This window comes from Dermacentor albipictus, chromosome 4 (genome assembly GCF_038994185.2).
Source record: "Dermacentor albipictus isolate Rhodes 1998 colony chromosome 4, USDA_Dalb.pri_finalv2, whole genome shotgun sequence".
Lineage (NCBI taxonomy): Eukaryota > Metazoa > Arthropoda > Arachnida > Ixodida > Ixodidae > Dermacentor > Dermacentor albipictus.
Window position 1 is genome coordinate 110,018,049 of NC_091824.1, and position 20,802 is coordinate 110,038,850.

Genomic DNA, 20,802 nt, shown 5'->3' on the forward strand with positions numbered 1-20,802 from the left:
TCAGTGCCGATCGTGCTCCCCTACTTCAGCATGGAACTTTACCACCTCACCCAAATGTCTGCCTTGGGACACGTGAGTATGTCGGTGCCGTGCATATTCGCTAACCATCACATGCACAATGGCAACCTGTAAAGACGAGAATGGACGACAGTGAAGGAGAGGAGAAGGGAGCTTCAACACAGAAGGTTGGTAAGAGGGCAGGGTTTTCTAGGAGATAGCGGAAGTTGAATGCTGGAGAACATTGCTTTGAAGCTGGACTTCGTGGCAGTGCGTACGACGTTGCCATGAAGCCACACCTCAAGGCGAATTCGCATATAACCTGCACCCCAAGTATTACATTTAAACCTTTTAAATATTTGGTGCTGATTATACATGCAAAAATACGGTACTTGCTGATGTCATTGCCATGATGCGTCTACAACCATTGGATTTTTGTGAAGTGGGCCTCATATGTACCAACACTTCCAAGAGTGCTTGGATGCTCTTGTTGCTTTTCATAAACTTCTTGCACTTTCTCTGTTCTTTTTTTTTTTTTTTAGAGCGCGAACAGCGTTTTTCAAAATGGAAAGATGCTGTTTCTCGTTCAAAGCACTGGCAAGAAGTAAATCCTGAAGAAGTAAAACGGAAGCAGCAAGGCAAGTGACCATTTGCCTGTCTTCTTGAATGTTTCAAGTCTGACCGAAAATAGCCTTTCGCTTTTTTCTTGACTTTGTCAATCATTTTGCCTGTCTTCATTTTCAGCATACCCATCCCCACCCATGTAAGGTGTGCAGATATTGTTTGCATTCTTTGGCGTCTACACATTTGGCATTGAAGAAGCAAAGCTGCTTGGTTTTTTTTATTACTAATGATGTGTTTTAAAGAATTGTTGGTACAGTATTAAGAGGAAGCCATGTGGATTGTGCCATCTTTTAACATCTTTAGTACAGTGTTATGGCCCATGATATATCCATTTCTTTGTCATGCTCTCACCACACTGTTGCGTGTAAAACAATATTTTATGAACCTTCTTTTTTTGTCTTGTTCATTTGTACTTACAGTAAACTGAAGTGGTTTGGCAAGCAGTTTGGAAGTGTGCTGTTTGGCAAGCAGTCATCGTAGTATTATTCAACTCCTGAAATTATTTTCTCGATTGTGTGTGTCACTGCATGGCAATTGCTGGTAAAATTTTCGTCGCAGCTCCGCCCCTTTCAAGCGGTTAGTGTAGCGGATGAGGACAGGGCGAAAGGAGAAATGCTGAAAATGACATCAACATGTGGGTCATGTGAGACTTCCCACCCTGTTTGCTGGCTTGGTAGCAGCCAGGGAGCGGCCAAGGAGCACACAGTCACAGAAATTTTCTGGCTTCTTACACTGATATTTTGCAAAAAAGAAAGTGTGCTTAATAAGCGTGCGCATTCTTCAGTAATTAAACACTGTTCCTAGCATAGCAAGGCAGTGATGACTGCATTTTGTGCATTGTTGCCCTGTGAGATTACTAATGGTTATGACGGTGTGGTTTCCAGTGACAGTAGTTTCAATAATTGATTGGCTGGTGTGGTGAAAAAGAGTGGTTTCTTCAAAGTACTTCATTGACAGCTATGACCACCACGACTGAAATTTAACTTGGTTGTTAGTGGAGCCCGTGGTAGTGGCTGGAAGAAGTGCACGCTGCCGTTTTGATTTACAGTTGATCATGGTAACAGTATGCTAGCACAATGTTGCTGTTTACCATTACCACAACGGCCTCCTCGCAGTGCTTGCATGCACCTGCTAATCCTGCCATGAGAATCCTCAGCGTCAAGTAGCTATAGCGCAATTATGCGGCAGGTGTCTGGCACAGCAAAGTTGTGCCGTTTTTACTCTTGCTAGCTGTGTGCATTCTAGTTAAAAGTGCAAATACACTAACTGAATGCACCCTGCAGCTGCCTGTCGTGCTCTGGCGTGACACCGCGGAAACTTTTGGAAAGAACACAACATATCACATACCACTGCTGGCGGCTTGGAGCCAGCAGAGGTGCTGGGTATCGTCCGCTTCGATCTGAGAGCATAGTGTATGGCGTTTCGAAAATAACTACCAATTGTCACAAAATGCATATTTGTCACTAGCTCATACCTATCCTGCACAATAACCACATATACTAGAAAAATAAGATCAGAGTGGATTGACAGTGGTTATGACCATGAAACGCACATTTCTGACACTGCTTTGTTCCAGCATGCGTTATTAAAGGAAAGCTGATGCATTTTTCAAAAGAAGTGAGCTTGCAGCGAGTTGTTATAGTTATTCACCTCCTGAATATGAAAATCTCCATTAAACAGGCCATAAAACACCACTTTAATTGAGCAAAAACGAGCAGCAGCAAGGGATGCCGCAGAGTAGAGAATTGGCTCTGATTGGCGAGGACGATCATTACGTGATTGGATATATAAACCGAGGCACCTGATTCAGATATGGCACTGAACTCGCGCAATCACTAATGCCACATACGTTGTCATTAAAGTGGAATTTCTATTTCATCTAGAACTGGCTACTGCTCTGTCTGTACTGAAATCGGTGAATCATAAAAATTGTTTCGTAGTTGGGTACCCTTGGCGCAGTAAAGCTTGGTACAAGAGTGGAGTGCTAGGCCAATTCCAGCCTTCATGAAGGCTTATTGTTGCTGTTTTATTTAGCCTTCAATCAGCCCTGTGTATCCTACTGAACAAAAGCGAGGCGGAAGCAAATGTCTACGTTGATACATAGCCAGGATTTTCGTGTGCTTCACAACAATTCACTGCATGTTAGATCCTGCAGTGGGACCCTTCGTATGAGTGCGCTTTCACGTGCAAGAATAATTCTTTTGTTTTCGAGTGCAGTTATAATCCTTCCTATTCGGAGAACTCCTTCATACAAGCCTGCCATTAGGGTTCAATCAATTGCATTTCTCTCAAAATAAGCCAGTCATTGTTGCAGCTCTTTGTCAGGACTGGGGAAGCATATTGCTAGTGATATCGCTGCATCTCTATTTCTTGGCCATTGTCATTCTTTATGAGGGTCTTGACATGCTGGCTGGCCAGCGTGGGTCGCGACAATAGGGCAATTTTTATTGCTCGATCAGACTTCCAATTGTAGTGGCAACGATACTATATATAGCATCATTGCCACTACTCGCAGTCACTTGTAGTAAAGAATGCACAGGGTCTTACTGATTTTCTTTTATTTGTTTCCATTGGTGTGTTCTAGCATAGCGGAACAGTATTGTCATTACCGTGACAGGTTTCCATGCGTCTAATGATCCGATACAATCCTGTTGGTGCTCGAGAAGTGCGGATTGCGGTGTGGACACACTGGTGTCACGGCGCATAGCTTTTTGTTGGGAGCTGGCAGCCGACAAATTGCTGTTTCGTCGCAAAATGGCATCATCTCCGTGCCAGAGAGATAATGGGTCCAAGCGCCATTTCTGCTGGTGAGGCACCCACCGCGCAACTGATGCGCACGGACAACTGCGACCAACTTGCTCGACACAAACTGGCCGATAACGACGACCGTGATTCTGACGCTGACGACATTGTGTAACACACTCTTAGTGTTTGTCTGCCCAAGTATTGTCACTGCGAAAACCAGATGCATGTTTTTTCACGCTTAACAACCCATGTTAATTAAGGGTAGCCGGTTGCGCATTGGTTTCAGGAAAAACATTTTTGTTATTTACTCTTGGCACATGAAATTTTCAGCAAACATTCAGTCTTGTGTGCTGACTACAAATATATGCAATTAGCTAAGTTAATACAAATAAAGCTCAAAAATATTTTTGTTATAAATTGGGGAAGTAAGTTGCAAAAAATGTGCTGCAGCAACAAAGCTAAAATTAAGCTGGTATTTTTCTGGATGTTCAATGTGTGAAACTTGGCATTTTAAGGCTTGTGTCTATATATTAGACGAAGTTATGAAATTGAAAAGCTTCACATTGCAAGTGTGAATTTTTGTTGGTGATTTCTACAAGCTTTCAAAATTCTGTGACTCTAGCATCTAGACAGAAAAGATTAAGAGAACTGAATGAGTAGCAGAGCCGCTTCCAAAATTTGCGACTTGCTGAAATCATTATTTGGGGGAAAAAAAATACAGTGCAACATTACACTTTCAGGCTGCATAACAAGGTAGCTTTCCTCTGAAGCAGCTCGTTTTTGGCAGGAAAGAGAGCGGGAAAAATTCTCTTTTAATCTAGACCAAGATGACCTGGCTCTGATTGGTGGTTCAGGAATGGGGAATTGCACAAAATGGTTCATTTTCATTGCTTTCATGAACAAAATTGAGTGTTTTATCGGATAAATACAGTGTATACAGCTCAGTGACATAGTTTGAGCTAGTTCTTTTGCCAGCAGGTGTGCCACGATATATGTTGATAAGAAAAATAACAAATGAAAAATTTATTTATTTTGTGATTTTCATTGTCTCCAAGACCGTTAAATTGGCACCACTTTCTTCAAGATCTTGACTCAATTTGAGATTCTGTTTCTGTGTGCATTGTCTGCATGTGTATTTTACTTGCTGATTGCGAAAGGCCTCCTCTACGCCTAATTTTTTTCTGTCTGCGATTTTTCAAGGACCTCCTATTTTGTAGTGTGATAGAAAGCCTACAATTCAAAGTGTGTGAAAGGGCAGTGCTTTCTTTAGAAAGCAAGAAAAAAAAGATTTTAAAACAATTTTTTTGTCTGCATAGTCTATTCGTAAAATTGTGTACAGATGCCCACAATCCTGATTAATAGACGTGATGGAAATGCCATGCGGTTAAGCTGAGAAACTAAAAGCAGATAGGATTTCCACAGAAGTGCTTACTTTGTATAAAACACACTCAAGTTATGACTCTGATAGCCGACCTCAGTACATATCAATGGCATGAGCCTTTTTTTTTTTTTGTCACCTATAATCTTGCATGTTTCCTACAGGCACCGTCTGAGTAGTCAATCCAAGCCTTTGTGCGACTGTCAAGAGGCAAATTGTGGTTAAGGAATGCCTATGCTGGTGTTGCAACGACGCCGGCACGCCTTAAAGGTGCAGCGTATTGTCGACATCCTGACAAAGGCGGCAACCCTCGCACGACTCCCCAAATGCTACTCCCACTGTTGCACGCAACCTTGTCCAAAGGACACACTTGAAGACCCATCGATGCACCACTCCGTTTGTCTGCACGATGGCAGCGCCACTTTTCAACATGCCCTAGCTCAAAATAAGAAATAAATAATTCTCTTATGCAAAGAAAAGTTAGCAGAAGCCCATATAATACAATTTCAGGCTATAAAGCAATGTAGTCAAAGCAAGATGCAACTCCCTGTGCGGCTTTTTGGTTATGTGAGGGTACACAGGTTTGTCGACAGTGTTTTACTGTCTCAGCAACATTACACGTCATTGTTGTGCCTTTTTCAGAGTCAAATTAAATACATAGTTTCTTGCTTATTGAATAGAAGCACGTAGGTTTCTGTCAATGTGCCATGCAATGTTCTTCAAGGTGGCTCATGCTGCAACGGTAACGCCAAGATCTTTACAAAATGCAAGCATTCTGCTGTAGTTTCGACTTCCAGCCAACTAGAATGCTTCACTATCTTATGCAGAATCCATTCGTGTCTGGCTGATAGTAAAATATGTCACAAGCTCTCGAACAAAAATGGCCACGGCGCTGCTTGTAGTTTTGAAATAGCAGGGGTGCAGTACTAGCCTGGTACTGTTTGAAAGAGCTGTGCCACCGCATTTCGTTCTAATAATTTCGTTTTTAATAGAAGCTTGCAGGTAGATGCGTGAAAGTGCCTGGAACAAAAATAAAGATGCTGAAACTCCTATTTTCTTTCAGGCCAAAGTGGTGTTGAATCGTAACTGCCAACACAATCTTCAGTGTTGTAAATTTTTGCCCATTTTGAAGGGTACGTTCACCTATAATGAAGTACTCGTACAACAACCACTGTTCGCTGGACTTAGAGTTTATTACAAATGGGTTTGACCGTAGTCCTTTGATCATTTCAGAATGGTGCACTTGGTAAATGGTTGTCTATCTGCGTGTCTATTCTGACTTCCACATTTGCCTTTCAACAGCTTTTATAGCAACTTATTTAAAGGACACTAAAGGCAAACTTGAAGGGGCTGTGATTTGTTCAACTGACGTAGTTAAGTTTTACTTCCCAAGCGAAAGTATGGAATCACATTCACCGAATCCAAAAATTTCAGAGTGCTGCAGGCTTTAAAATATCCAAAATTGACAACTCAAATTATGAGCTTGAAACTCCTGCCGCCAAGAGCAGCCGCCATGTTGATGTAAAATTTGTGACATTGGGAACTATTGCACACCTATGCATTGTCTGTAATGCATAGACCATCTGATTACACCTAGATGTCAATGCAGCATTAAGCAGTTATTACAATTCAATATTGTTCCTGAGTATTTATGACCACTGCCAAGTGTGGCTATGCTTGCATTGTATGACTGCACTCACTGTGGACGAGCACATAACTGAGGCCAACAGAACACTGACATCAGTGATCAGCCAAGTTGTTGCTATAGACAGTGGCATTGATATACCAATCTGCCATGCTACACCGACAGCAATACTGACATGACTTACAAGTTGAATTAGTCGCAGTTTAGCTGGCTGTCATGCTGGCAACTCCAACATTACGATAAACAATCTGCCAGTCGTCATTGTACGAGTTTCCGAAAAATCAACCAGTGTGAAAATGTCACCACAAACAAGAACTGTACAGCACTGTATCTGCTTTAATTTTGCTGAAGGTGAGCTAACGCTCCTGAAGCTGAAACATGCAAACTCTTGTCCTCCTCAGCCACATACGTACAGATTTTCAGTGTGAAGGTTAGGTCTAGCATGCATATTTAATGTGTGTACGCACAGAAGCCACGTCTAGGTAAATATGAAGCAATCCTATCTAACAGAAGTGCCTTTTTACTTTACCCTAGGTCAAGTGCCTTTTGACTTTACCGTCGGTCATGTGTTATGAAATGCAATATTTTCTTACTTGGTAAAGAGCACGTGCAAAATGTGAAAGGCACTCGTAGCATCAGCAGCAGTCTTTCACTACTAGTCACTCACTTGCACGTCTTTGGATGGCATGAGCCTATATAGTTCAGTGGATTTGTGGTTATTTTCAAGTCGGCAAGTTATTGACACATTGTACATTGCTTATCTTTCTTTCCATGATGGCTTCTCACTGTCTAACCACTATTAAAAAGCTATTGCTCGGCACAAATTTGTAACAGTTTAGACAGTGAAACTATCTAAAATGTCTTTGGCCCATACATCAGATTTTGATGATAGATTACTGCGCTCAAGGCTATTATGCTTTGAGTGCTGCCTGTTTTTCTGTCCACGAGCTTGGCCAGTAAAGAGTTAGATTCAGGAATCGCAGTTTTACAACTTTCTGGTTCTGTACCATCACTGTATGACATTATTTATTATTGGCAAAGTACTGTTTGCCTTTCAAGTCAAGTGAACAAGAAGTGATGCTCCCTTCAACACAGCTGTAGGTAAACAAATATCAATGGCCACTACACCGCATGAGATGGGCCACACGACAGGAGCACGTGACATTATTAAGCGCGAAAGCCTGAAAGTTGCCAGACTACAGAGTGTCCTTGAGTAAATGAAAAAGTTCATTTTTAAAATATTTGGATCTTCACACTCCCTCGCGTTTGACATAGTTGTCATCTGGAATACAAAGAATGCTGTGACACGAAGAGCTGTAGTGTGGAAATAGAATGTCATGGTTCAGGGATGCTAAAGGCAAATATGTTAACGCGGGCTCTTAAAATACAATTACAAAAACCACGCACCGCATACTTCGTGCCAAGAAAGCATTTTGTTGAATCTAAAGGGTCCACATTTCTTTAGTGCAGTTCAAGCTGCCCATCAATGAGCGAGGAGTTATGACATAGGATACGCCATTGCTGGACTTGACTGCCGTCATTCAGTAAAACAGTGTGCGAGATCCCACGCTGCTGTTATTCTTTCTTGTGTAAAACACAAAAGCATGTTCAGAAATCGAGCAAGGACAGAGCTGGCAGAATCCCAAGGCATCATATGGATGCGGAATTTTCTGATGCTTGCAGAATTTTTGCTTGTCATTTGGAAGTCTGCACAGCGGCACGTTCATTCCCACATGATTGTGTAACAACATGGCAGCAACCAGTGTGCCCACGTCTATCATAATTCTCTCTTGCTACATGCTCTCCTCCTGACAGCAAGAAATAAATGTTAAAATCGGCCTTCGCTTGGTTTGATCTCGCACTGAGTACAGAGCATCTAAGATGGTGCTTCCATCACAGTTGCGGAGGCCATGAAGTTACGAAAGTGTTTAGATTTCTAGCTGTCAGATGGCACCGCATCATTTGCCGCTGGCAGTATGGAATGCATTTTTACTGGCGATGACGGCACTTTTAAAGTGTATCTTGTGCTTTCTGGTTTAAACGTTGGCTTCGCAAGACGTCTGAGATTATACTTTGCAGATGTACCATTCTATTAATTGAAATAATCTCAAAAGTTTGTCGCTGTGGTATTATGGGTTCTGTTGAGCCACAGCTTACTGTGGTTCAACAGAACCCATCCTTTTGTGAACTCCAGCTAAACAGAACTTTAATTGAAACTACTACCTACCTTGTTGTTGTAGGAAACTGGAAAAGTCCAGCAAGCATGTCAAATGGTGAAGTTAAACATGATGAGGAAAGTCTAATCCATCAAGCAGTTGAGGGAATGTTATTGCATGTTAATCACATCGAAGTTGCAATGGTGTTTTCATAATGGGGACTTGGCTAGGCAAGTAATGATCCCCGTGGAGGTAGAGAGCACTATAGCTCTTGCAGTCAGGCTGCCACTACTGTTTCAGACCGCCAAGAATAAGAGACCCCAGAGTAGACATTATCGGTGAAGTTCATGGCAAAGACTACAATTCTAGTAACGAAGACATAAAACTGTTCCAGCACAGAATAAGAGACCGCAGAGTAGACGTTATCAATGAAGTTCGTGGTGAAGACTACAATTCTAGTGACGAAGACATAAAACTGTTCCAGCGCAGAATAAGAGACCACAGAGTAGACGTTATCGATGAAGTTCGTGGCAAAGACTACAATTCTAGTGGTGAAGACATAAAACTGTTCCAGTGCATGTTAGTGTGTTGGGCCAGTCTGCAAGAGATGCAGCTTAAAGTCTGCGACGCCATATTGAATACAAGGATCGCACAGCATTATTGGGAACATAAATGGAAAGCTTTAATTTTTCTGAAGGGGGCTGGAACCTGACCAGCTTTCTGAACTGCATATATATATATATATATATATATATATATATAAAAATAACCTTTAGTAACAGTTGCAGTTGAAGAAAGAAACTTCGTGAGACCTCGAAGCGAATTGTTCACTGAAGTGACATCCTTATACGAGTATATACAAGACCTCGCAGTAGTCCAATTTCACAGCCTGAATCCTCTCGCACCATTAAGAATTTGGCGTCTCTCTGTGGTGCAGTCTTCCTTTGTTAAGTTGTTTACACTTCGCTACCACTAATACTGCTTCGCCTTTCCGGTGAAACTGCAGCATCTCTCTCTCTCTTTATTATTTCTGTGACTGAGTATAAGCGTTGCTGCGCATGACTGCTGTGGATTCTGATTTCGAGTGAATCCGGCTTGGCCTCATTTTGGTTACTAAGTGAATTATACAGGGTATCCCAACTATCATGCACCAAGACTTTAAAAAAGAGCAGTTGCGTTACTGGAAAAAAATCTACTGCAAATTATTTCCAGCACAGTGGAGTAGCCGTTAGTATTTCTTTTTTCGTTACAGATATTTAATTAGGTAATTATAACTAATAATCTAATTCGATAAGTACTGTCATAATTATCAGTGTCAATGAGGCGTTTGTAGGCACCCCCAAATGACATCTAACTGCGGTGTTTTCAGCAACATACTAATTGCGTACAGTTTTTCCGACTGGTAAAGAAACCCCACAAAAATGAAGAATACCACATGACTGCATTTCCACCCGGGTCATAAAGCAGTGTTCTCAAATATGCTGATTGAAAGCAACTGCTTTGCTTGTCACGAAACCGAACAGGCAGCACATCACCTTGATAATGGTACGGAAGGAGCACCAACAGCAGGTTTCGTGGCTTCACGGCTATTCCTTGCTCTCATTTCTGTGTGACACTTGTTATCCGTCTCTCAAAGCCAACTCATCACATTGATAACAAAAGCGCCTTGAAAATGCGGTTGAAGCGCCGCTCTGACCACGCACGAAAGGTGAAAAGCAATGGAATAGGCATGGAATGTTTCAAAATCCTAACTCTGCTTGCACCGCATTGAAAGAGTGCGCGTGCAGCTATATTGCGCCCCAGAAGCTTGCTTCAGACCAAAGCGAAATTAAAGTGACGATCTTATTTTTCATTAGAGTGTATACGCGCTGCAAAAACAAGTTTGTGGCAAAAAAATAAAAGCGAAATAAGCAGTCTGGGAAAGGACTCACTTGTAGAGAAAAGGCAAAACCAGTGCATTCAAGAAAGTAAATGTAGGACTTCTAAATGAGCCGAATTGGCAATCAGGACATCTGTAAAGGAAAAAAAAATTCATGCAGAATCTTTTTGGGGATTTATCTGAATAATGCATAAGCATTTCGTAGAACTGATGTATTTTGTTTCGTGGTATGGTATCCTGGTATCCTGCAGCGTTTCGTATAATTGCGAGAACGACTGCGAAAGAGCCGTGAAACAGAAACACGATTTCAACACAGACCTGCATAACATGACTTAGAAGAGGCGAGTAGAAGAACTATTCACTGCTGTTATAGATAGCTCGCAACCGATGTGGACGTGGAATGAAACGACCAGGGAGACGTAGCAAATGAAGAAAATATATGCAACATTTATTAGGTGCACTGAACCATTATGAACCGTGATCAACCATGCTTCGGTAGTGGCTACATCCTGTGCAGTGGCACGGACCGTATCTTGAAAGCGATCTACGAGAGCAACAGAGGGCAGCATGTGCTGAGAGCTCCGTGAACGCTCTGTTCTCGCCATTTCGTTGGCATTGAAGCGAGAGGCAGCATGCAGGTGAATTCACTCGCTGCTGTGGGAGCTGTGTTGAAAGCGATGGTTTTACAGGACAAATGGAGGGATAGTTTTTCCGTTCAGTAAGGATAGAAATGCTTACACATATACAACCATCAGATTTCAGCATGTCCTTATTATCTATGAAGTCGTAAGCGCCATTGAATACCACCTGCTACCTAGAGGATGTGTTCAAATACGTCTCCTTCTGCAGCTACGCAGTACCGAGTCCACTTTATCACATCTTCTGTGGCTTTCTTGATGACCGACGCTGGAATTCTATGGCGGGCATCCGATATTCTTGCCTTGAGCTCATCTGATGTCCGTCTCGGGGTTATGCGAAAGATCATGTAGCATGATCCTTCATGTAAACCCCAAGAAAGAAATAGAGGGGAGAGAAGTACGGTGACCTAGCCGGCCAATTTACATTCCCTTGCCTTCCAATCTATTGCGCAAAATACGCACCTTTAAGCCTTTGCACTGACTTTTATGGTGGCAAGTTTTGTCGCAAAAAAAGAAAAAACATCCAAGCAATTTACTCTAAGACAACAGCTATCACAGATTGTTTCCAACAAACACAAAACACTATGTGTTACTTCAGCCAGGGTGCGGCTGATAAGGAACTAGCTCAGCCACACTGATTTTATTCATTTCCTTTATTTGGTTGTGGCTAACACGGAGGAAGCTTGTTCGAGGGCTCTGCTTTACGATGCAGGTGGGAGCGCAGTCACGAGGTATTTTTTATATTTCACAGGGTTTATTTATCAGTTGGAAAAAATTTGTGCGCAATTAGTACGTCGCTGAATATACTGCAATTAGATGTCCCTTGGCTGTGCCTACACATGCCTCATTGACACTTCGATAATTACAATAGTACATCTCGAGTTAGATAATTACAATTACCTAATTAAATTTCAGTAATGAAAAATTTACTGGCAGCTACTCCACTGTACAAGAAACAATATGCACTAGGTTTTCTTTGAGTAATGCAATTGCTCTTTCTTTAAATTTGGGTGCATGATAGTTAATTGGGACACTCTGTATATATTTGACCTCTACGTGCAAGTGATGATGTTTCCATCCTTAATAAATGTTGTAAATTATTATAAAAGTCATTTTTTTTCATTTGTCATTAGTATTGCTTACTGGAAAGAGATGCAATACTGAGACACATATCATTAATGGGCATTTCACACGCTGTTGATATAGCACTCTGCCGAAGCGGTCACTGAAGTCTGTAGGTTTTTTTCAAAAAAGCACACAAAACAATTTGTAGCAAGGTGAACATACAGCAACATATTCATTCTCTAGGCATAGGCAATCCGTACGTTTAGAAATATTTTTAAATTGGCTATGTCCATCTCTTTCAAAAATATAAACTTTGTCCTGTGTGTGTATTTAAATATATTGTGTATGTGCATGGTGTTTACAGGGGAAACTTAAAACATCGTTTAAGTGAGAAAACACGAATGAGGCAGCCGCCGCTAGTCCTTCTAATGCACTTGTCCTCCTATTGTCAGGATTTGCAGAAATAAAGCGAAGGTAGGAATTAAATGCCATGCACGTCTATGCCAACAATGATGCAGTAAGCTATTAACCACAATAAAATTGAAAGCGAAAATGTAGAGGCAAGTCAAAATAAACCTCAAATGATGTGGGTGACAAAACTCTGGTAATGCCATTTTAGGTGTGCAAGTGTAGGTTTTGGCATTGCCAAGGGGGAAACTTCGGAGGGGGCTCGGGCCCCAGAGCTCCTCCGTAGTTGGCGCCTTCAGGGCATCAGCACAACGTTGCACAAGAAAAAGTTGCAATATTAGAAGCAGAGTGCAGTAAAGCTTTTTTGCTCCCTAGTAATATGGAAACACTTTAGCACTATTTGAATAAGATGATTCTTGCTGATATTCATGTCCTTTGCTCACATGAAACTGGTTAAACAAAACACATTTTTCTGTCCTTCTGAGTCTCGTTTACTGTGCTGGTTATGGTATACGGTTGTCCCACATCGAAGTGCACCAGTACCACAGGATCCATCTCTCGCATCGCTTGTCTCTTGAACGTTGCATGCATGTGGTTGCCTGTCTATTATACGCTTCACGAGCCAGGAAAGCAAGCGCGTCGCTACGTATACAGAAAATGCCAAAACACGAGGGTGTGGATGGTGCTTTGTCGAGCAAAAACAATCTTTTGACCTGCCGCCACGTCATCGTCAAGGTTAACATAAAGTTCTTTTCATTTTTATGGATGGAATAGAAATAGATCTATATATAGGAATTTCGGCGTTTCACACCAAGCTGGGATAAAAGCACTCGTGGACAATTAAGAGTGATCCGCGGCGATTCTCCCTGCCGCTCGAACAGTTCTCGTCCACCAGCACTCCTTTTGATTTAACGTCTGTGCCTCTTACAATAATCGAAGAATGAGCGAGCTAACAGCTCACTTCTATCCAATAATGGCTTTGAGACTAACGACTTACACTGCGGAAATTAATATTAAATAAGGGGAACAAATTTGTAAACGCTAAAAAGCACTGCGTTGTATGCGGCTAGTTTCATCTAACTTGTGGGCCGTAACATTTGTGTATCCTAAATATTCACTACATGTCCCACCAAACTCTGTAGCAAGCTCTGTTCTCTAAATTTGATTAAATGCATGTGTTGCAGTAAAACCAAAATGCTGCGGACTCCTCTTTTTTTTTCTTTGAGGTGACAAACCAGAAGTGGCAGGAGAGGGAAACTTAATAACGAACCAACCAGTTCAGAGGCCATTGCCACTGAACGTGTTGCGCTACCCTGACAGATTTACGAATCAGTCAGACGTCTGGGTGCAATCTACGTCGTTGTTTGCCACAGTAACCATTGTGCGCACAGGGGCACGTGCAGTTTCTAGCATTATTAAGGCACCTATCATTTTGTGGCATGCAGCACCGCATCATCAAATGGTGCTGCTCGTGATGAGTGCTAGTGACTGTAGGGTTTTTGATGTGATTGACTAATGCTGTTAAATGCTTTAGGTAAAAGATTTGTGAAAAATGTTACCAGCAGAAAAATTGAATAGGAGACGAAGAGCAGACACATATAGATAAATATCATTTTCTTCTGTGTTATAATGTGATGCAATGATCCTTTTATTGAGTGGTTGTGTAAAAGCGACAGAATTGTAATGGGTAGTTATTAGATCCCAGGGCTAGTAGTAGGATGTCCCAGTGGAGTCTCAAATTGTGTCCTGCGTTGACCTCAATATCTCAATTACTAAAGCTCTGTTCTTGATAATATTGATGCCTTACACATTCTCCAGCATTAAGCTATCACCTTGGCTTTACTTAATATTTGCCTTTAGGTCAAACTGTAGTGTTAAATTACTATTTCGAAAATCTCGTCATTTGTGGAGACAACTTGCTGAGAAAATTGGAGTGGAAGACGGGACATCTTCGGAAAAGAACAGATCGACCAAAAAGAAGGCTTGTAATACATCATGCACATGAAATCATTTGCTGTTTCAGTGATATTGGCGGTCATGTTCTGCTGAATGCTACTGCCCTCACACTTGCAGTTGTGTTTGCTGAGCTGTGTGAAGACGCAGGACCGGCTAGCTTTTCTGCAGAAAATACACAAAGATTAATCATTGAGCACTTTCTTTAACGTCCAGATGCAGGTGCAATATCTACAATATTATCAGTGGTTTACTACTGTTCACTAGTCCATTCAAAGGACATGTCATTGAGATGTGGCTGTGTTTGTCGTTAACATACTTACTCTCACCTATCATTTTACTGTGACTTAATCTTCGCATTTAGTGCCATTTTAGCCAGTTCTGTTATGTGTAGGGCCCTGTGCTACTGTTATTAAACATGAAATGCTTTTAGCTCCAGTTGTCGGCGATATTCAAGGGACCTTAAGCCAAAAGCCAGAGCCATTATCCAGGCACTCCAATGAGAAATCCGGGCAGGTTGCGAGAACAAAACTAGATTATCCGGGCAGCCAGTCAAAACTTACAAAATGCAGTCTCTGGCCCCCAACCCTTTGTACAGGACCGCATCACTTGGGCTAGTTGCTGCCCAAACAAGTTTTTTCTACAACTGTATACAAATAGTCCACTCTGAAACGGCATACTAGCAGGATATAGCTAGCATGCCAAAGTAGTAAGTGGCATCCAGGAGGCAGATTCATAAAAGGTATATAACCTTACCTAGTAGAACATACCATGAACACTGTCTGTGCTTGTGCTGTTGGCATGAGTATGCTGGTGTTTAGATTTTATTTGAGGTGTTTATGTTCCCACGTGCTTGAATTTTTATGCCCTTCGATGTCTTTTTCTCTTTTTGCAGGCAAAAATTGGTGGCTGATGTCATCCATTCCTGCAGGGATCTTTGTTACCTCATCATTTGCAACTCTCTTGTTGGCAAAAAGCCTGTGCAAAACTTCCAAACTAATTTGAAGCTGAGTTATGGGAGAGTTCCTTCCCTTGTTGTCTAGTTAAGCATTTTGCATTTGTAGGAGCGGGATGATGCATTTTGGACATCGGTAGCATGACTGGCGCTCCCGGTGATGATGTACAAACATTTCTCGTCTCACAAGCAAAAGTGGTTGCATTATGTTTACTGTTATTTGCTTTTTATTTTTTCTTGATCCTCTCGTCTTTTAGGGCAGCCATTGTTTTAGTGTAAGGTTAGATGGTACAAATTGTGAGTAAGCAGCATAAAAAACTTTTTAAAGGCTTGCTTGATTGCAACAACTGTTTCTGCCTTTCTTGTTATGCTTTTGTTCTATTTGTTTGTATGTGTGTGTGCCCCACTTCCATCAAACCAACAGACTGTAGCTGTCTTATAAAGCCTCAAGTGACCTTCTAAGCTGTGATATGACAGTTGCGTGTGTTATTTACTGTACTGCTCACTTTAAGTGCATTGATATTTTTTTCTTGAATTCAAGTAAAGGTGTGCTAAGTAATGTAGGGAGTAGGAGGACCAGGATCTTAGGAGCATGTGATTTATCCTTTCGGTGATCCACTATGGCATCAGTGCTTCGTTTGGTTGTTTTGAGATTGTTGTATTCCCTCTTTACTCACAGCCTTTCACAAAACTTATGGCAAATAAACATTCTAGTGTTTTATTTAGAAGCTTTCTTTTTCTTGTGTGGTCCTCGCATTCAAAAGGAGTCCTGTCAGTTTCGCAGGTCTGTGCCATTATTTACTTTGGGAGGTTGGGCTTTCGTGCTTATGTGTGAGCATAATAATACAAATTTTATAATTCAGACAGATTTGAAAACTGAACCCTCCAGAAGTATCCAGTGGCCTATCAAAGGGCACTAGCATCAGGCAATGTAAAGTGTCGTTGCATTCTTTGTAGTTGCTGTGCTCTGAGACCACCACCACCAGCTCTGACACCACCACCTCTGAGACACCACCAGCTCTGAGACAAAGTCTCAGAGCTGGTGGTGTAATTTGTTTTCTCATTGGGCATCTTGCAGTTCAGGCACAATGGTGGCCGTAGTCGATGTGGCACTGAAGCGCACAGGTCTGAATTTTGGCCACAATATCTGGTGTGTACACAACACCAGTTTGAATCCGACAAAGAAGTACCATGTCGCCATGCGGAAAACATGAAAGAATCAAGTGCGGGTCATATGAACCGTATTCTGGTGGCAGCTGCATATGACGAGGCCGCGCTGGATCTATCTTGAAAGCGATGTGCGATGACGACAGAGTGTGCTGAGTGCTGATAGCTTCGTGTGCGCTGTGTTCTCGCAGCTTAGTTCACATTGAAGCGAGATGCGCGGGCCCCGTCTTGATGCGATCAGCGATCGGGACATAGTGCTCAGAGTGCTGATTGCTTCGTGTGGGCTGTTTCCGCAGCTTAGTTCATGTTGAAGCGGGATGCGCAGGCCCTGCCTTGATGCGATCCGCGATCATGACATAGTGCTTCGAGTGCTGATAGCTTCGTGTGTGCCGTTCTCGCAGCTTAGTTCGTGTTGAAGCGATATGCACGGGCCCTGTCTCGATGCGATTGGCGATAAGGACACAGTGCTCCGAATGCTGATAGATTCACGAGCGCTGTTCTTGACGCTTTGTTCGCGTTGAAGCGAGTGGCAGCAGGAAGGTGAATCTGCTCGCTGCTGCGGCCCCTGTCTCGAAAGCGATCGTCTTAAGTGACGGGCAGACAGACGGTCTTCCTCGTTGAGAAGGCATTGAAGCACTTACGCATTTAAAAGAGAATAAAGCACCCTTAAGAATCCCTTAGGGCCAACTAGCGCTTGGCTCGTTAGGCATGTCATATGGCAACAAATTATTAATAAAAAGTTAGCGCGCTTTTTCTAGCTGACGATTAGGAAATACGGGTTTCGTTCGTCCTCAGAATTCACTGTGCATCTCTCGTCGTACTGTGGCACTTTTATACAAAGTCGAGCACGTCGCGTCTTGTGATTCAACATGGTATAATGCTCAGTAAACTTCTTGCTCGGCAAGGTCCACCATATGGTGGTCGAGTGACGCGTTTGTCGCTGAAAGTTGCAGCACGCCTCTTGTAATACGCGAGCTGTCAATTATGACGTTGTCAACCCAAGGCTGGTTCTGTCAGGATATTTTTAAGCATGAGAACAGCTGCACAAATCAGCAGCGCAGTGAGGAACCCTGCCATTGGTTAAAGACATTGCGAACTACTTGCACCCCACCTACATGATGACTACAGCCAGAGTTTTTCACTACTTTTAAGGTGAGAGCCTAAATGGCTTATACCCACAGCGGTCTGCAAAACACGGCGTGCGGTGCAGAAAGTTGTGAGAGCTCGCCTTGCGCAGACGCGCTCGAGTCACTGCTCGTGCATTTGTCGTCTTCATCTTCCACAGCTGGCTCTGGTGTCGCTAAGCATGTCAAAAAAGGCAATTAGGATAGAGTTAATTCAGGCGCTTGATAGGTGGGAGTCAAATCCTCGAGCTTACGAAGATGTCAAACCCACAACCTTTGGCTTTGAGAAGTTAAGGCACAGTTTAAAATTGAATTAATTGAGGCAATCGAGCCCTCAACCCTTGGTGTTAATTAGGGTGAACTTAAGGCACAGTTAATTAAGGTAGCGTCAATTAAAGCATTTGTGGGAGAAAACAAGTAATAAGAACAACCCATTCGAATGAGATAGTCAAGTAATTTAATTAATGTTTCTTGAGTGAGTTGGCTTTCGCCTTTACTTTCTTGTATGCTAAAGTGATTGTCATTTTTTTTTCGTATACTGCTCGTCAGAGAGAAACGACGAGTTATATATTCGTGGCATACCATCTACATTGCCCTAAAACAGAACTTTATGAACAGCTACCAAGGAGAAAACGTCTACTGGTTAATCGGTGCCGACAGTACATAGATTTTACTGAGTTACTCAGTTCATTCTATACATTTGTTGCACATTTCTCAAAGGTAAATGGCGCTCATCATGGAACAAGTGTGCCACTCTTTACTGACATATGTGACCAAATTTGGTAGCATGTCTGCACCAGCTACAGCATGTGTAAACAAACAGTGCAATGTATCTAACTGTCCTATTTGTTCTGTGTGCAGTGAATTTTTTTTTTCATGTAGGGTGTACCACGTAACTTAAGCCAAACTTTAAAAACATGCAAATGCCACGTAGCTGGACAGAACCAAGGTAATGTTTGCCATCGCTCGGAGATACTCACTTTTTGCATCCCACCTAGTTGCATAATTGGTATTAATTAATCAACTTCTCAAATATGATTAGATTCAAGGTGTCAATGAGAAAAAGTCTCAGTTCCACGCGAAAGGCGAAGCCTCGATTGCGTTAGCAAGTTAGCAGACAACCATACGAGTAAGGATAGTACTTTTATCGGCCGTATGAACTTGTAAACATTCGCTAGCTAAGTTAACACGCATGTTGTCAGTGCGCACAGCAAACATGAACGCATCACACCAAGGACCGCGGACACTCGCTGTCAAAACGCTGGCGGGAGCAAGCGCGGCAGCAGTAGCGAGCGAAGTGACCTTCGCGCAAGCTCGCGTCCGCGCGTCTACTGCCCGCCGCGCCTCGCGAGGAATGGCGGTTTGCATCCACAAAGACGTGCGACAGCGCGCGCTCACTGGGCTCATTTGCAGACGCCGCTCCGTACTTTGTTATTGACAGTGTTTCAAAATGCTTCGATAAATGTAAGCGTAACTGTTATATTTTAGAACTGTTTGATCAGCACAAAAAGAAGAAGCACTTTCTTGCATGATATAAATCTGCTTCACTGAGAGTTGAATGTTCCGTGCCGTAGCTGCGTAGCCAGGCGCGCCAGCTGTTCCCCGAGATCACGCCGCGTTTCGACGCGTACGAGCTTGCGCGCGTCCGCAAGCGTACGTGTGGTCTGGACTTTATAGCGTAGGGCGTGCGGCAATGGCGTTATCGCCCTTGGACATTATACAGAACATCACGGCGATGCCGACGGCAAAAGTGTGCCTGGGGTGTCCATATAATTGCTATCGCAATAAAATTGTGGAGCAACATGAAAAACTCAACACGTGCTACATAAAAGTGGTTTTTGTAAAGAATGAAAGACAAGGTATGAGCAACTTTGATGATAGGATAGTGGTTGGTTATGCGGGGTTCGAAATTAGTTTTACCGATGCGATGGTCGACGCGGGACGCCTACGCTAGTTTCTTTTTCGACACGGGGCCCTTCACGCTTTCGCGTTAAAACACCCGTGCTCTTAAATTTAGGTGCACGCTGAAGAACCTCAGGTGGTGAAAATTAATCCGGAGTCCCCCCCTACGGCGAGCCCTATAATGAGATCGTGGTTTTGGCACGTAAAACCTCATTACGAAAATGAATTCTTTTAACACCTGGTACTTCATATCACCAAATGTGCTGAATGTGACATACTACGGGAGCAAGACATTTCCTGAATAAACGGCTGTATTATTAGCAGTTGAATTCGCCTGAGATTATGGCATTCGATAACGGCCTTTGTTAGCATTTATGAGTGTTGCATGGTGTTAGGCTGCTGAGCACGAGGTCGCGGGATCGAATCCCGGCCATGGCGGCCGCATTTCGATGGGGGCGAAATGCGAAAACACCTGTGTACTTAGATTTAGGTGCACGTTAAAGAACCCCAGGTGGTCGAAGTTTCCGGAGTCCTCCACTACGGTGTGCCTCATAATCAGAAAGTGGTTTTGGCACGTAAGACCCCATAATTTAATGAGTGTTGCACATGCGCTCTGGTATAGATTGGAAATATGCTTCGTCGCAACATTAGTTGACCTAATACTTTGGCTTGATCTCTCTGGACCATGTGGTCTAAAGAGAGAGAGAGAAAAAAAAAGAAAGCATTTGCTCCACCGTCTCCATAGTGTATTTCCGACTTGCTTTGGATGGTGCGCACAGGCGGGCTTTGTTAAACTTCATCCTGATAATGGAGGGTGCTTCGATAAGTCCTCTTCTTTGTGCAAACAAACTGCTTACGTATTTCTGACGCTGCATGTTGTCTTTTAGTGAAATTAACCGTACGCATGCCTCGTGTTGTCGAAGTTGTAGCGAGCATACTTTGCTGTAACGAGGGAAATTACTTGGGCCGGGGTTTCGAAGCCAGAACGAGCTTTAATTAGGCTTGATTGCTATCATAATCATCATCATAAAAACTTTATTATGATTGACAACGGTTGCTTCGCCAGCACCTTCTTACATTATCACTATGTTTTGACTCGCAGTGGCAGTGGTAGACTTGATTAAACAAAACTATGTGCAACTAATTACGTGCGTTATGGCATAAAT

The 20,802-nt window shown here is 42.6% G+C and overlaps 1 protein-coding gene across 6 annotated transcripts in view; it reads left to right on the forward strand.

Annotated features, from left to right (window-relative positions):
* Positions 1 to 16,171, forward strand: part of LOC135914040 (glycerol kinase 3-like) — a 55,828-nt gene extending 39,657 nt beyond the window's left edge. For 3 of the 6 annotated variants that reach the window (XM_065446764.2, XM_065446765.2, XM_065446769.2), the window contains 2 exons: positions 540 to 635; positions 15,384 to 16,171. In XM_065446764.2, coding sequence (XP_065302836.1) covers positions 540 to 635; positions 15,384 to 15,493 — 206 coding nt within the window. In that variant the 3' untranslated portion in view covers positions 15,494 to 16,171. Of the gene's footprint in view, positions 1 to 539; positions 636 to 741; positions 766 to 4,908; positions 5,878 to 15,383 lie in introns of all 6 variants that reach the window. The other 3 variants (XR_011514027.1, XR_011514028.1, XM_065446766.2) reach the window with 3 other exon arrangements.
* Positions 16,172 to 20,802: the final 4,631 nt, after the last annotated feature.